The sequence below is a fragment of the Juglans regia genome, chromosome 2, assembly GCF_001411555.2.
Source record: "Juglans regia cultivar Chandler chromosome 2, Walnut 2.0, whole genome shotgun sequence".
Classification (NCBI taxonomy): Eukaryota; Viridiplantae; Streptophyta; class Magnoliopsida; order Fagales; family Juglandaceae; genus Juglans; species Juglans regia.
The window spans coordinates 31,363,164-31,380,148 of record NC_049902.1 but is presented as its reverse complement, the minus strand read 5'-3'; the positions used below and the strand labels follow the sequence as shown (position 1 = coordinate 31,380,148).

Sequence of the window (16,985 nt, the reverse complement as noted above, 5' to 3'; positions counted from 1 at the left end):
CTGCCATTGGTGTCAACTTCTTCATGCAAGCCTTCGACAATGATGCAGTTATCTATTACATCCTAGAAGTGTACATGTCTCTCCCCATCGAACTCGATGGGTTAGTCATTTCTTTTTAGAAGCCATGGATGGAGAAGCACCATGACTACCACCTTCTTCCTGATTCAGAATCGGCTTTGCCTGTGGGAAATGATTTGAAGAATGGAAGAAGAAGATATTGGGGTGATGAGTGGCGCAATGTTCTTCATCAGTGTTAATTTGGGTATCGGCTAATAATCGGCTATTTTTAAACGTGTCGGGTAATTCCGGTTCCAATTCGAAAGCTAAACAGGTCGAGTAATTTCTGGTCGGGTTGGTCTAGAAAACAGAATTAGAAATCAGCCGGCTTTTTTTGTTCAGTCCTACTTGGGCCTCTTGCCCTGTTTCTAGGAATTATGTACACTTGAATCCCATTTATTTAAACTGGGCAAATTACTATTTATTCATTCATATAGTGTTTAATTCCTATTTATTAACAAACTCTATAAAAATAATATGTTTTGTAGCTAAATACTATCAACATATATTTACATTTGGTTAAATATCAATATATGTCGTTTTTAAATTGTAACACTAATTGGGTGGAAATTTGTTTTCGGTGGAGATCGAGGTTGAGACAATTTAAACTTATGCAGATATTAGGGAATTTATGTTTTATTTTGCTTTACTTTTCAAAGTTCAAACTAATTATGCAATAATATATTTTTATCGGCGCATAAACAACTACTGATAATATAAATGCCGGCAATTCTTAGTTTTTTTGAAGTGTACATGAAAATTGTGTATTTGTAACCAGTTACTTCTTGCTAAAATTACTATTTCCTACTAAAATGAATTTATTTTCATCACAGATGGTCAATGGAGCGGTACGATTCTTTGGGATTTGTTTTTCAACTTTCAAGAGTGCTTGCTCGTTTGTTTTGTGAGTTAAAGCTCGGTTCAGTTGAGACAAACTCAAAGAAACTGTACGGACAATTAGGTTATTAACTATAAAAATAAACGCTCGACTTGAGTGGAACCCACAGCCAGTTCAGTACCGCGACAAGAAAAGAGAATATATCTCCAGTATTCTAATATGACTCAATAAAATGGACCTAGTGAACCCTAAACCCTGAACCCCGAGAAGCCTAAACCCTAAGCCCAGAAATCTTGAACTCTCAAAGCAAAAAACCTTAAACCTTGAAACTTGAACCTTGAATCCCAAGAACCCTAAACCTAGAAACCTTGAAACCCTTAGAATCCAAAAAACCTTAAACCTTGAGGATGTGATTTGGGCTTCTGAACTTTGATGTCAGATAGATTATAAGCCCATTTCTTTAGATTTCAAGATAACCTCATATTAACCTCTGATATCTCATTCTCTTTTTATTGTTATTAAGAGATCTAAATTTTACCTCCTCAATAAATATTGTTTTCGATAATTTTTTTGATAAATAATTGAGATATAGGTACTTGATTTCCGAACACGTCTTAAGTTAAAATATAATTTCATTTTCTTTCCGCCACTTATTAAATGAATATCTCTATTCTATTTTAGGGTGCATTTGAATGTTAAACTGAATTTAATTGAGATAATAAAATATTATTAGAATATTATTTTTTAATATTATTATTATTTTGAGATTTGAAAAAGTTGAATTGTTTATTATATTTTATATTAAAATTTGAAAAAGTTGTAATGATGAGTTGAGATGAGTTTATGATCCAAACTCAATATGTTTATTTATTTTTATATATTTGAGGCTAATTTAAAAAGCAACTCTATAAGTTGACATATTATATTAATAAAAATTCTTCTCATCAGTTATTATTCACTACCATACACTCTATGAAAAACACTCTCACTCTTTATGAAAAAAACTATAAGTATAAAATGTGAGAGTGAATAGTGATTGATGCATAACATTTCTCTTATATTAAACATATATATTAGTTTATAAATTTAATTTTTTTAGCATTCTTTTTGTAGCTAAAGATCTCTAGTTCACAAATACTATCGCACTAACTGAAAGCATTGAATCATATTAAAGTTTACGTTACTGAATCATTTAATTAAATTGCTTAGGCTAAAAGGGAAGCAATTAAATTGAAGCACTGAGATTTTCAACGGTTAAACCTTAATACGAAAGAAACCGCGTCCGACGTTATCGGCTACGAACTCGGGGGTTGATTGGGAGTCGGGACGGTCTATCCCGGACCAAATTGCCTCGTTAGTCGCTACATATATAGAACGTAGCATTCTCTGACACGTTCATCATAAAAGATTCCGAGAAAAAGAGAGAGCGAGAGAGATCCGAGGTAAAACAGGAAAGGTTCATTCATATTTCATCGTCCTTTTGGTCTGTCTCGTGGGGATCTGTCTGTCCCATTCACTTTTCAAAGATGCCTCAAGGAACCCTCGAAGTCCTTCTTGTTTGTGCCAAGGGACTGGAAAACACCGATTTTCTCAGTAAGTTCCACCTCGATTTTCCTTCACCTTCTCATTCGAATATCCAATCGTGATCTGTTTGGATCGAACCCGTTCTGAGATATTATCGTGTCGGTTTAAGATCTGGATTACTCTGTTCGGTAGCTATGAAAAGGGAGGAAATTAAGGAAAAGAGCACTGCTGAAAATGATGTTTGTATAAAATGATTGTTTTTTTACGTTAACTTACGTGAGTGATGCATCGTCATTTAAGAACTGATCCACACGCGATTCTGGGGAACTATTTTTTTTTTTCTTGTGATGGATCGATTTAATTTCTCCAGCCATTATGGTAAATTCTGAAATCCATGGCATAATAACAGCAATTATTTATATTTGAAAACTCAGGGAACACTCTTTATATTTTTTTCTGCTTAACAGCCATTACGTTAAATTGTTTATTTTATTTTATGTTAGAATTTGAAAAATATATAATGATTAAATAAGATGAGATGAAATGAACGGCAAAAACAAACGAGGTGAGGATCAATATATATAGTTCATGATAACTATTAGAATATGTTTGATGATGAGGTTTGAATATTTTTGCATATGGCAGATAACATGGATCCGTATGTCATCCTCATTTGCCGCAGTCAAGAGCAAAAAAGCAGTGTTGCATCAGGTGGGTTCTAGATCTCTATTCTGCTTTCATTCTTCACATTGCATGGGAAAATCTCCGAGCTAGGTTGAACAATACTACTCCACAGAAAATTATATGACAGAAATTTCATATGGTGATCATGTTATATGTTAACACAACACAATACCAAATAAGTTTTTTTTTAAAGATTATTTGCATTATAATTTGTATAGTCGTGCTCTTCTTCTTCTTCTTCTTCTTCTTCTTCCTAGTTTGAGTGATATTCCCCCTTTTGTTTTTTTATTTATTTATTATTATCTGTACAGGAAAAGGGACTGAACCGGAGTGGAATGAGAATTTTGTCTTCACAATTTCAGACAGTATTTCAGAACTCACACTGAAAATAATGGACAGCGATGCTGGTAGTGCCGACGATTTTGTGGGAGAAGCTAAGTAAGAATCCTAATCTTTGATATATATTTTGACATCTCAGGTTATAAAATCAATTTCTAGGTTGATTAGAGCAATTGAATTCTACCTTGTGAATATTATCCCGCCGTATGCCAACAGAGTAGTGTGGCATCATATTTTTAAATTTGGTTTTATTGACCTTGAATATTTCAGCTTACTTCGCAACACACTTACAAAGATTTTTAAAAACAACATATAAATGAAATCGTTTCTTCAAATTTTGGATGCTAGTAGTGGTTTAAGAAGAGCTAGACATAAAAGGGGCTTGAAATATTTCCCAAGTTCCAAAAAATGCAATGGATTCATTTTGAATCGCATTTCCCCCACCTTTATATTCGTTATTTTTTCATTGAAAACTTAACTTCTAGGGGTTGGCTCAAGTGGTAAAGGCATTGGTCTTGGTGGTATGCTCCTTCTAGGTCTAAGGTTTAAGTCCTCTTGGATGCAAGCAATTTCTAAGAGCCATCGGACTGGGGGAACTATCCCTTGAATTACCCGATGTGCATTTACAGGAAACTCCTTGCCGAGGGCCTGTGCATCTCCGGGATTATTAAGTTGAGACTTTCGAAGGTTTAAACGCTTATGGCTTTGAAGATTAGATTGCATGCATTTGGGTTTATTTTTTCTTTTTATCTTTTTTCTTCCTTTCCTTTTTTGAGTGAGCAAAAACCAAAGTCAATTCTTGAAACATATACACTAATTACGCTTACGATCATATGGAGATAGAGAGAGAGGCATTGGTTATTACTTAAAAGAAATGCCGACAATATTATGTAATTTTGATTAAATTGATTGAGTTTTCCTGAAAATATTTAAAAAACCAAATCTATTGGGTTTTGTTATACCTGCAGCATTCCACTAGAGCCATTGTTTATGGAAGGAAGCCTCCCTCCAGCTGCATACAATGTAGTTAAGGACGAAGAGTTTCGTGGAGAGATTAGAGTTGGCCTCACTTTCACTCCTGAGGTAATTATACTCTATAGCTTAAATAACTGATTACTGGTGGTTCTGGCTCCCACAAACTGCCACTTAAATCTATAAATTGCATCATAATTGTTGGATTTCCAGGACAATTCCTGTTGATGTAAATTGGAGCCCTTTTCACTATAGATCAAATGTAAAAGATGACGATATTAATGAACTAATCCCACCTTAATTGCCTATTCTTCATTGGTAGGTGCGCAGCGAGCGAGATTTTCACGAGGAAGAGGAAAGCTATGGTGGATGGAAAGAATCTGCCATATAGAGAATGATCAACTCAATCATTCAGCAGCTTTTTCTTGAACTTACTATTACCATTATCTGGGAATTGAAATCATAAGCTATATGTTTGCTTTGACTGATTCTAGCTTCGCTTCCTATTGTAGCATTATTATGGTGCTGAGATTGACCGAGTTCTTGGTTTGAATATGTTTGTGATTGAACATCTGGTTTTGATTGAATCAATATAAATACATAGGCTGGTTGGTATTTTTGTGGAGACATGAGATGTTGGATCTTTTGCGTGCGGTCTGTGTAGGGTTTAAATCTTACATCAGCCAATTGCGAAATATGGAACAAAGAAATGCATGAATGAAGGCTAAAAAGTATTTCTTACGAAATGCTTTAAACTGATACATTACAATAAAATCTTACCAAGCGGTACTTCAAGCTATTTCGATTGAATTGTCATAAGTCTCCTAATCCACCAGAATGCTACAATTATATCGTCTATCCTACATAATATTCGAACGTAAAGAAACGTGATTTGCAAGTCCAATTATCCATTGAATAACTTCTTCATGACTTGTCAATTTGAAAAAACAAAATGAAATGAAATAAAGAAAATCTTACAACAGTAGTCCGTCTCAAAATACTGTCTCTCTCTCTTCCTAGATCTTCTATGCCAGATGATAGAGCACGAAGCTATAGTTACAAATATCACAAAAGACAAAATAGCAAAAGCATGAAAGTGGGGATTTCATTAGCAGATTACTACTTGATTATCCCAGACAACTTGCTGCCTTTATCCTAGAAGTTAACCTTTCATTGAATGATCACCCTGGGAGCAAGGTTTTTGAGAACCAATTCCTTCGCAGCTGGGCAAGCTCACATTTCCTGGGGCCAGGAATGAGCTCATGGATGGCTTATTTCCTGCCACAGATTGTTCGGGTGAAGCAAAATGGCCTGAAATATCATTTTGGAAAAATCTGGGCAAGCCAAAATCTGGTAATGCCAAACCACCATTCCTCCTCGTGTGAGAGATGTCAAGTTGTTCCTGGAAGGTTCCTTGAACTGCCAAATTATCTTCCACCGGTATTGCACCTGTAAGAGTCTTGATTGCGAATTCTAGGCATGGATCCGACCAAGAATCCACGAGAGGAAAGGAGAGCTGGGGTTCTGGCAAGATTTCAGATTTAGGTACTTGCGGTTGCTCTTTGGGAACAATTTGGAGTTCAATAGACATTTTGCTCTTGTTTGATGACTCTCCAAGTACTTGGGTTTTTATGTTGTTAGAATCATGATGTGCAAGCTCCATGTTTAGCCCATCCTCCAGCTGCTGAGATGATCTATCTGCCAAAGCCACTGGTAGAGTGGCTTCACTTTCACAAGACTGTCTACTTGCATTTTTAAGAGCTTGTTCACTGGAAAGGGAGTTGGCCAACAACTCAGGTTCAAACCCAGCAAGCCGTTTCGAAGACCGTCGAGGCAAGTTAAGCTCTTTATTGTTTTTGGACTTCCTCAAGTCAACCTGAGTTTTTCTGTTGTTGCTCTTTCTTAACACACCCTCGAGCAATTTCTCTTTTTCCAGGGTATCATCAGCAGGAGTCAAAACAACCCTGTTATTAATAGCGTCCTCCAAGGGTAAGGCACCTGTAAGAGTCTTGATTGCAAATTCTAGGCATGGGTCCGACCAAGAATTCCCAAATGGACAGCAGTACTCTTGTGCTTCTTTCTCACAGTCCATTTTTTCAATTTCCAGCATCTCCAGTTGCCCTTTAGAAGCAGCTTTGTTTTCAAGAGGCTTTTTACTCTCGCCTTGTGGCTCTCCATGTAAAGCATCACTCATGTCTGTAAAGCCATGCTGTGCATTCAAAATTTCCTGCCCATCCCTCAGTTGCTGAGATGATAGATCTCCATGTAATGCATCACTCATGTCTGTAGAACCAAGATGAGCATTAACCATTTCCTTCCCATAATCAAGTTGCCGAGATGCACCATTCGACAAACCATATGGAGCCAAAGCTGAAATTTGACCGGATCCACTTTCACTGAACTTACTAGTTGAAACTTGAAAATCTTTTTGACTGGTAACTGAGTTCACAACCTGCCCAGGTTCAAGCCCAGCAAGTCGTTTCGAAGACCGGCAAGGCAAGTTAAACTCTTTCTTATTCTTAGACTTGCTCAGAGTAATCTCATTTTTCCTACCGCTGCCCCTTTGCTTCACATTCTCCAGGTCATTCTTCTCTTGCAGAATATCAACTGCAGGAGTTGAAACATGCCCATTATTAGCAGCGAGGTTTTCTGGCTGACTTTTTCTCTTGGATCTGTCAGATTTTGGCAATGCTGGCCTGCCCGGATCTCTATTTTCCTTGGTTTTAGCAGACTCCTTGACTGCCCTCATTGAATGCTTGTCTTGGACAATCTCAACCGTGGAACCAAAAGCATCTCTCTGTTCAGCAGATACTTTATTTTCTCGCCCTCTCTTCGAGCTCTTGCTTTCTGCCAATTCTAAACTGCTCTTATTAGAACTTCCCTGATCTGCATTGAAAAGTTCAACACAGAAAGCAATAAACTTCAGATAAATTGTTCACCATTAAACCACTTGTACTTGGCTAATTTTTAATATAATTGGTCAATGACGTTGCGTGTGTGTCATCCAAGACCTCTCACCTGCAAAAAGCCTCCGCTTGGTTGCTGGGTGATTTAATTTCTGCCTTTTTACCGTAGATGATGGCTATAAGATGGACAAAAGGAAAAGAAGAAAACAAGATTATAGAATCAGAATTTTCCTCTGGAATAATGTCCCAACTGAAAATTAAAAAAAGGAAAAAAAAAAAAAGAAAGGAAAAGAGTACAATCAATATGGTTGGCTACCTTGGCCAGCCATATCCCTATGGGTTGATAGTTACGGTATATGAGAATCAGGCTTGAGGGGGATCTCGGAATTCAGAATATCAAAACTTCAGAAAAAATACACTTGGTGTTTGTGGAGGAAGGTGAAAAGGAATGAATTAAAGGTGAGCGACAGCCAACTCTTTTCAATATGGTTGGAATAATTCTATCATTCGCTAGAAATGCATAAAATTGACACGCTTGAAATTGAGCCTGTAATACAAATAAACAAAAACTGCAAACCAAATTCAGATGTAACAGTTTTTTTTTTTTGAATAAATAGAAATTCATTTTAAGCATGCTGAATGTAAAGTTTTTCATATAATATGACGAAAATGGAAAATATTTTTTTTTTCAGAGTCAATACATAATATTGATGGGTAAGCCAAGAAACTGTACACTAAGAGGGTTTTTGTTGCATGCTTTAGGAAGTTGATACAAGATTAACTGAAAAACTGGGGAAACCATAAAATGACCTGGTATAAAGAATACATTCCTTGGAATGCTATGGTCATTCCAAGCCAAACTGAGCACTGAGTCGATCAAAATTTATTCGTTTCCTTTGTTTCAGTTTTACGTTCAAGTTTCATTATTACTTCTTAAATGAGCTCAAACTGTTTCACAAACTCGCTTGCACTGTGTTGTTAAGTAAATTAATTTAATATAATTTAAAACCTATATTTTCTAATAAGTAGAAGACTGAGGCCTTCAAAATTAGTTCATTTACTTTGTTCAGTTTTATGCTCAAGGTTCATTCATTGACATCCTGAATGAGCTCGAACAGGTTCACATACTCAGTTGGGTTGTGTTGTTAAGTAACTTATTTTAATATAATTAAAAAGCTGGTTTGAGACGGGGATATAGAGAAGGCCATCATGTTAATTAGGACTTTTTGGTTTATATTCTTGGTAGATTTGGTTTTGGGGAGAGGTGGCGCAAGTGGATGAAATTATTGCATCACTACGGCTAGATTCTCGGTGATGTACTCCTGAGGGTTTCATCTACAGTTCTCGTGGTTTAAGACAAGGAGATATTATATCTCCCTTTCTCTTTGTTTTAGTTATGGATAGGGGTGTAAATCGGTCAATCCGTGCAGCATGGTGGTGATGGATCGAAATTTTTGTTATTTTCCCCGGACCAGACCAGACCAAACATCGACCGGACCCCGAACTGGTAGCTATCAGTCCAGTCCGGTCTGGTCCGTTCGGTCCGGCCCAATTATTTTTTTATTTTTATTTTTCCAAATAAATTAATAAAAAAATTATTTAAATTACTAAATTAAAATTAAGTGAATTATTAATGTGGATTGTGTAACTAACTCATTAAAAAAATAATTAATTATAATTATATTGATGATGTTAATTGTTAATTTGTTACTAACTTAGAGTATGTCAATGTATTATGATAATTGTCAATATATTAAACTTTTTAGTTTTTACATTTTGTATATGATTAATAAATAATTGTATTAGGTATTTTACAAAAATTTATCTAATAATAAGAACTTTAATTAGATGTAGATGTTAGTAATTAGTGAATGGTTAATTGATGATAGGTTAGTTAATTGATATTTATATCATACATTAGTTAATTACATTAATATTAATTTGAAATTACAATTTACATATTTAAAATTTTATATTGTAAATGGTACTAGGTTAGATGAAAATTACATAATTAATTATACAATTATTATATAAATATATATATTTTTTTACTATTCGGTCAGACCGGTCCGGTCCGGGGTGGAAAAACCCCACCCTGGGACCGGAACGAAAATTTTCGGTCTTCTATTTCATAGACTGAGACCGACCGGTCTCAATCTCGGTCCAGACCAAACCAGTCGGTCCGGTTGGTTTCTCCGGTCCGGACTGACCAACTTTCAGCCCTAGTTATGGATGTGTTGAGCATAATGTTGGAGGCAATGGTGGATGGGTCTTTTTTGTTTTTTTTTTTCGTGGTTGGTTCTTCATCTAGGAGCATCAATGTATCTCACCTTCTCTTTGCTGCCGATACTTTAATTCTCTGTGAGCTGGAACCTAATTAGATCCGTTCATTGAGAGCTCTTTTGCTTTGCTTTGAAGTTGTTTCTGGCCTTAAGGTGAATTTGTCTAAATCTAAATTGGTTTCGGTTGGCTTGGTAAATCATATTGGAGACTTGGCTGAAATCTTGGGTTGTAAGGCGTCGTCTTTGCGTATGAAGTACCTTGGTCTTCTATTGGGGCCCCCTCATAAATCCAAGGTAATATGGGATGGTGTTTAAAAGATTGAGAATAGATTGGCTGGTTGGAAAAGAATGTATCTGTCTAAAGGGGGAAGAATCACTTTAATTAAGAGTACGTTATCTAATCTCCCTACGTATTTTCTATCTTTATTCCCGATACCTGCTGGTGCGGTTAATAGAATGGAAAAGATCTTTCGCGCTTTCTTGTGTGGAAGTTTGGGGGATGAGAAGAAGTTCCATTTGTTCAAATGGGACGAGATTTGTACCCCCTATATTGTGGAGGTTTGGGGATAAGAAAGCTAAGTATTTTTAATAAGGCATTACTTGAAAAATGGTTGTGGCGGTGCCATCAAGAAAGAGACGCTTTATGGAGGATTGTTGCTGATGCTAAATTTGGGAGCATTTGGGGAGGTTGGAACTCAAATGAAGTGCGAGGAGTGTATGGTGTGGGAGTATGAAAATTTATTAGGAAGGGGGTTGGGAGGATTTCATTCATAATTTCCGATTTGTGGTGGGTCGAGGAACCAGGGTCAGATTCTGGTTCAATGTTTGGTGCGGAGATATTGCTTTAAAGGAGGCTTTCCCTTCTCTTTTCTGAATTACATTGAATTAGGAAACTTTTATAGCTGAATACATGGACACTTTGCATGGCCTGGTGCAGTGGAATGTGAGATTCATCAGAGCTATTCAAGATTGGGAAGTGGGGGATATTTCTGATTTTTTCAGCATGTATGCATTGAAATTGGAAAGTGGTGGATCCACCCCGGGAACAAAAATTTCTCAGTCAGATCCTTATACAATTGTGGGTCATCCCATTCATCTACCATTTTTCCTTGGAAGCGCATTTGGAAAAGTAAAGTGCCTCTAAAAGTTGTTTTTTTTCGGTTGGCTGGCCTCTCACGAGAAAATTTTGACCATTGATAAGTTGAGGAAGCATGGTATTTTTATTATGGATTGGTGCTTTTCTTCTACATTGTGATGTGGTGAAGGCTTTATGGGATGAGATCTTTATTAGGCTTGTTGGAGTGTAATCGTCAAGTAGCAGTTGTTTGGAAGTTGGTGCCATTATGTCTTATGTGGTGCATATGGAATGAGAGGAATGGACACTGTTTTGAAAATAGAGAACACTCACTGTTGGGGGGAAGGGGGGGGGGGGGGATTAGAGACTTATTTTTCCATTCTTTGTTACTTTGGGCCAAGGCTATTGTATTAGAGGGGGGTCAACTTTAATAATTTTTATGCCTCTTTTTCTAGTTCGTAGGCTATAATTAGGTACTTCCCTCTTGTATACCACTTGTGTACATGGGCTTTGCCCTAATTGTGAGGATCAATAAATATTCTTACTTATAAAAAATATATATAAAATGAAAAACCTATATTTGTTTTACAAGTAACAATACTGAATTTGATTAACAGCACAAAAGGGTGCTAACCAAGTACATTGGAAGTACATAGGTAAATCTAAGAAGGTCAAAACCCATATTTCTACCCAGTTAGTGCATGCTAGACACCAAACTATATTTTCCCTAATTTATTCATTTTCAATAGTAATAAGTTTGATCAAATACAGTAAGAGAAATTAATTTATACATGTTAAATATGGTAAGTGTTATCTTTGGTATTTGCAAACAAAATTGAGATGAGTATGGGCTTAATCAAGCTTAGTTTGCTGGGTAATCAAACTTCAAATTCGAGCTTGAGCTTGGTTTGTTTGGAAATGAATGAGCTCAAAACAAGCATGTTAGGGAGGTAAGCTTGAGCTTCTCATGAGCAGATTAATTCATTTTATGGCCTAATTAGTTATTATTATATACAGTATTTGAAGCAACAAATGATGTATTATGCCATTTTTATTAAAACTAAAAGAAGAGTACGCATTGCCCAAGCAGACTAATATTGATATCTTACTTATTGTTGAATTTTCTTTACATAAAAAAAAACATATTGATATCTTACTAAATTCATAAATCCCATAAGCCCAAAATTTTGGTTTTTTCGCATGTTTAGTGACCACAATAAAACGAGGAAGACAAAGCGAATGATATAGCTGAAAACAGCACAACATAGAACTCATTATCTGAAGCACCAAGCAAGGTGCAGACTTACTGAGATTTCACTGTTAATCAATTCTTCATTGTTGATGCAACTTTCCTTTGGTTTAAATGTATATCTACTAATCTCTCCGGTTTCCAAATAGCGCAAAGCATCCTTTTTGGAGCGGAACAAATATCCATTTTCTGGATCCTTGTAAAACTGTGGCAAGTAGGAATAAATCAAAATTTAAACAATGTGCTAAGGCTTGGAAAACGTTAGTACAAAACTCATTAAATAAATGCACCTAGTTGAAAGTGCTGTTAAAGCTAGATTGGACCAAATGTGAGCATAAGAAATTCCATACCGGGTCCCTTCTAATTCCATATGCATTCTGCCTAATCTTGATTTCCTTTGTCCACCCTGCCGGTAAATCCTCCACCATTTGTTTCTCAACCACAGCCTAGATAATACTTGAACTATTAGAGATGCATTTCAGATTAACCAATAGTACTGGCATAAATCCATATGAATACAATACCAAACCCTTTTTTGTTCCATAATATACTGAAGTTATGTTTCAGTATATACTACAAACATTTCTTACTACTGGGGCGTTAATGACTGCCATCTCTTGTCCAAGGACGAGAAACAATGCCCCTTTTTAGTTTGGATACAACAGGTCAATTCTGATTTAAGTTAAGGAATTAATGTAAGGCTGAAAAAGAATATTCTGGGAAACGTTTTGTGCCCAAAATTGAAGTTCGATCGGCAACGTTTTTAAATATTTACTAAGTACCCACCATCTACTAACTTTTCCTTCTTTTTTTTTAACAGATCTTTTTCTGGTTCTTTTCTTTTACTGTAAATTCATAGAAATAGAAGAAATAGACTCTATTTGGTTGCATAAAATACACGACGAGTTTTTAGTCACTGGTGATCATTAAGAAAGGTTAGATGTGTTGTCGTAAGATCTCCACCGCATAAAGGTTCTGGCAGTGATAAGTAGTTAACGAGTATTTGGCAATAACATTATTTAGAGTATTGGCAGGATAGACTTTAAGATTAATGATCTGATATTGAAACTAACATTGTAACATCCCAGACTTTTGAGGTTTATATTTTAGTAAAGTTAGGGTTTACACCATGATTGGGGTTTCTATTTATAGAGAGTAAACTAGGGTTAGATCTAAAATTTGGCATTGGCACTTAAGCCAGTGTTCTTTCCTTGAGGTTAATTATTGGGTACCTAGGATTAGACCCTTGTTATGGAGGATTAAATTTAGGAAGATTTAGAAACCAACCAAACCCGTTAGGCCCAAACCCACCAAGCCCATGTAATGATGAAAAAGCCAAGTATTATCCTTGCCAAACCCATATAGCCCATAGAAGTGAGCCCACATATCTTATGCCCGAAACATACTTGCACTATACTTCTAGTTGCAAGCACAAGTCTAGTTCTACTCCAAGTCACCTATTCCTACTCCAATCACAACTCCTAGGGCAACTATGATTCCAAATCACATTCAAACACTTGACTAAACCCACAACACCTGGACTACCACACCCCTTGGACTCTACACCCTCCAAACTCTATTTATGGACCCCATATAAGAGCCTACCTACCATTGGATGAGCCCCAATTAAGGCCCGTCCAAGGCCACAAAGTTCTCTTATATTTTCTGGTAAAACCAAGCCCTAGGATACTGCATGTTAAACACACTTTCCTGCCCTTGGTTCAGTTTAAAGATTAGAGAAACATAAGATTAGCTTAAATTGCACAAGGACCGAGGTAAGTGACTATGATAATGTTCTTCTACACATCGCTTTATGGTAATTTATAGTCTTTTTTTTTTAAATGTATATATGTGGTCAATGTTTTGAAAGGTATATATGTACGTATTAAGCCCTTCATTGATAGCCCCTTTTTACGATGAAAGATGTTACATGGTTTTCGAACTGCATTACTGATTGCGTGACTGAATATATAGTGTGACTATTTATTTTAAAGAATGAAAGGTAAGGCAAGGTTAAAGAAAAGAAAATGAATAATTGCATTTGTTCGATGAGGTTAATGAACTGGTCATATGAGGAAGAGGACGGCACTTGGAGGTTGGGACAGATGGCAACATCGAAATGCATCACTGGCAGTGCACCTAGTGATGGCCCATTCCTGAGGTTCAGTTCTTATCCGGTCGCTTCGAGAAGAACCATTGATCGCAAGGGTTGCTAACCCTAACACATGAGGGTTAGCAGTGTGTAAACGGCTACTAAGGATAAGGTTAAGGTAACAAATGATTAATGATTGAGGTTGAGAAAGAAAATATTTTATTTTCTTCATACCGTGAGACAAATATTTTATGCATGCTTAAAGGTAAGTTTTTCTTAAAGAACAATGATTTTTAATTGAAAACCCTATGTTTATATATTATATTTACTGGGTGGTTCTTACTGAGTATTTGACTCATTTTAGTTGTTTTTAATTTTTTACCACCCCAAAGGAGGAAGGTTTTGAGGATGCTAAGGGCGAGGATGTTGTCCAGGAGGGTGACATTAACAATGAGGCTTGAGACTTTGAGAGAGGATTCTGACTTTATCTTTACATTTAAATGTTTTACGTATCCGCAATGCGTAGCATATGATAGATTATTTTTTTTAATAAGTGCTATGGAATAAATGTCTATTTTCGAGACATGTCTTTTAAACAAAGCATTTGGTGATTTTCTAAATGTATGGAATCTTTTATACATGGCACAAATAATGTATGTTTTAAGGTTAGTAGCATTTGGTTCCTCTAACTTTACAACCCTAGAGGGACAGGGTGTTGCAAACATATAACAAAAAACACGTTTTCTGGGATTGCTTTTGGTGTCATCATTACAATTTCTTTCACATTGCAATATGAAGCTTCAGGCTGCAAAGGTGAGAGGATCCTGGAAAACACTTGGTGAACATCAAATTGGTGATTGTTAGGATGCAAGGGGAAAACAGATTCCAGACGACTTTACAAATCAGCTTTAAACATAAACCAGAGTCCAGTAGCATCTAGGTGGCAAGACATCAACAGGAAAATACAAAAATATAATCTCAATATTTGCTGGAGTCAAGGATCATATTTTTCATTGCGAACTAGTCAACGTATGCAGAAATAATATGGAGGTGGCTTACAATTAGTGGATGACGTTTGATGTGATGAAAAGAAAAATATAGTGGAAGCTCATACGAGAACTATATTTTCTCTTCCTTGTAAGATATTTGTGCCTTGAAGTTTAATCTGGAAGTGGATTATATTTTCCTTTGTTTGCTGCTGCCTGGCTTGTTTCTTAAGATCTTAAATACATGTTACAGACTCGCTTCGTAAATTTTTGGGTGGCTATTCTTTTTAGTATTAATGCGTCTTTGCGTTGCGTTTTAGTGGAAGACTGAGATTTTTTGGTGCCCCTATGAGAAAGGGGATATTCATAGTCCGCTCCTTTCACCAAGCCATGACCAAGCGCAACACAAATCCATTCCCACGGAAAAGCATTTGAAAGACAAAGGCACCTCTAAAGGCAGCATTTTTTGTATGAGCGGCTTCTTTGGAGAAGATCCTCACTCTAGACAACTTGAGGAAACGTCAAATCATAGTCATGGATTGGTGTTGTATGTGCAAGAAGAGCGGAGAGTCCGTTGACCATCTACTACTTCATTGTGAGATTGTCATGCCTTTGTGGAATGAAGTTTTTACTCGGTTGGGACTAGCTTGGGCGATGCCTAGAAGGGTAAGTGACCTACTTGCTTATTTGAGAGGCATTTGGGGCAACTATCAAATTGCATCAATGTGGAAGATAGTCCCAATATGCCTATGACGGTGCATTTGGAGGGAGAGGAATGAAAGAAGCTTTGAAGATCAAGGCTAGACATTGCTTGGGTGATGCCAAAGAGGGTGGCGGATCTTTTGGCTTGTTGGTGCGGAACACGGGAAAATCGTCAAGTAGCAAATGTTTGGAAGATGGTACCCCTATGTCTCATGTGGTGTATATGAAATGAGAGGAATGGAAGATGTTTTGAAAATAGAGTATGCTCATTGGGGGGGGAATGGGGTGGGGATTAGAAACTTATTTTTTCAATCTTTTTTACTTTGGGCTAAGGCTATTGTATTAGAGGGGGTTAATTTTAATGACTTGTATGCTTCTTTTTCTGCTCATAGGATGGTATTTCTCTCTTGTATACCACCTGTGTACTTGGGCTATGCCTAATTTTGAAGATCAATAAATTTTCTTACTTATAAAAAAAATATCAAGAGCGGTCAATGGATGAGCTTAGAAACTTATTTTTTAGAACTTTACTCCATTAGTCGATTGTAATCGATTTTCGTGAATTCCTTGTATCACTAAACTAGCACGCTCAGGCGTTGCTCTTGTATATGTCCCGTATACTTGGGCTCTTGTGTACTCTTTTGATCAATAAAAATTTGCTTACCGATAAAAAAAAGGTAATAATGCGTTTTTGTTAATATTACAGTTTTTATTCACAAATGTTCTGATCTTTTACTAGACAACGATGATGACAACAACAATAAGGCCACCAAAGAAAAACGCCTTAAAACTACTTAAAGTAGACAAAAACTTCCAAATCTGGAAAATCATTGTTATTGATGCATGTATTTTGGTAGATAGCCAGCAAACGAAGAAAACAATACCTAAAGAAGGACAGAGAATTTAAAGCATAAGAATATTTACAGGGAAAAAATTTCGCTCACCAAAGGCATGTCAACATCGGTTTTACTCTTTTTGAATGTCCAGCTACCACACTTTACTGTTTTGAGATATTGAAACACCTGTGGCTTGGAATAGAATCTATATCCATTCAACGGATCGATGTAACACTGCAACAAGAATATAGCAGCATAAAAACTTGAGAAATTCATTACTGTTGGAAGGCAAAATACAAGAACAAAGGGACCGAAATATTCAGAATAATTAACTTTAGTATTTAGAAAGGGGAAAAAGTTTTACTGAGAGACTAATTTAGGCATTATCTTTCAAATTTTTCATGAACTATAGAGAAAAAATATGGAAAATAAATAAATAAACA

At 36.2% G+C, this 16,985-nt stretch overlaps 2 protein-coding genes across 2 annotated transcripts; one reads left to right on the top strand and one right to left on the bottom strand.

The window, feature by feature from the left end:
* Positions 1-2,124: 2,124 nt before the first annotated feature.
* On the top strand, positions 2,125-5,041 carry LOC108984422 (elicitor-responsive protein 3). Its single transcript, XM_018956376.2, has 5 exons — positions 2,125-2,488; positions 3,065-3,130; positions 3,415-3,541; positions 4,411-4,525; positions 4,737-5,041. The coding sequence occupies exons 1-5, from the start codon at positions 2,422-2,424 to the stop codon at positions 4,803-4,805; spliced, it is 444 nt and encodes a 147-aa protein (XP_018811921.1). The 5' UTR covers positions 2,125-2,421; the 3' UTR covers positions 4,806-5,041.
* Positions 5,042-5,292: 251 nt separating this feature from the next.
* LOC118343735 lies at positions 5,293-16,772 on the bottom strand. Its single transcript, XM_035687022.1, has 5 exons — positions 16,651-16,772; positions 12,277-12,372; positions 11,985-12,131; positions 7,433-7,496; positions 5,293-7,300 (listed from the first exon to the last, which is right to left on the bottom strand). Exons 1-5 carry the CDS (start codon positions 16,657-16,659, stop codon positions 5,577-5,579), a joined length of 2,040 nt encoding a protein of 679 aa, XP_035542915.1. The 5' UTR covers positions 16,660-16,772; the 3' UTR covers positions 5,293-5,576.
* Between the last annotated feature and the right edge of the window lie 213 nt (positions 16,773-16,985).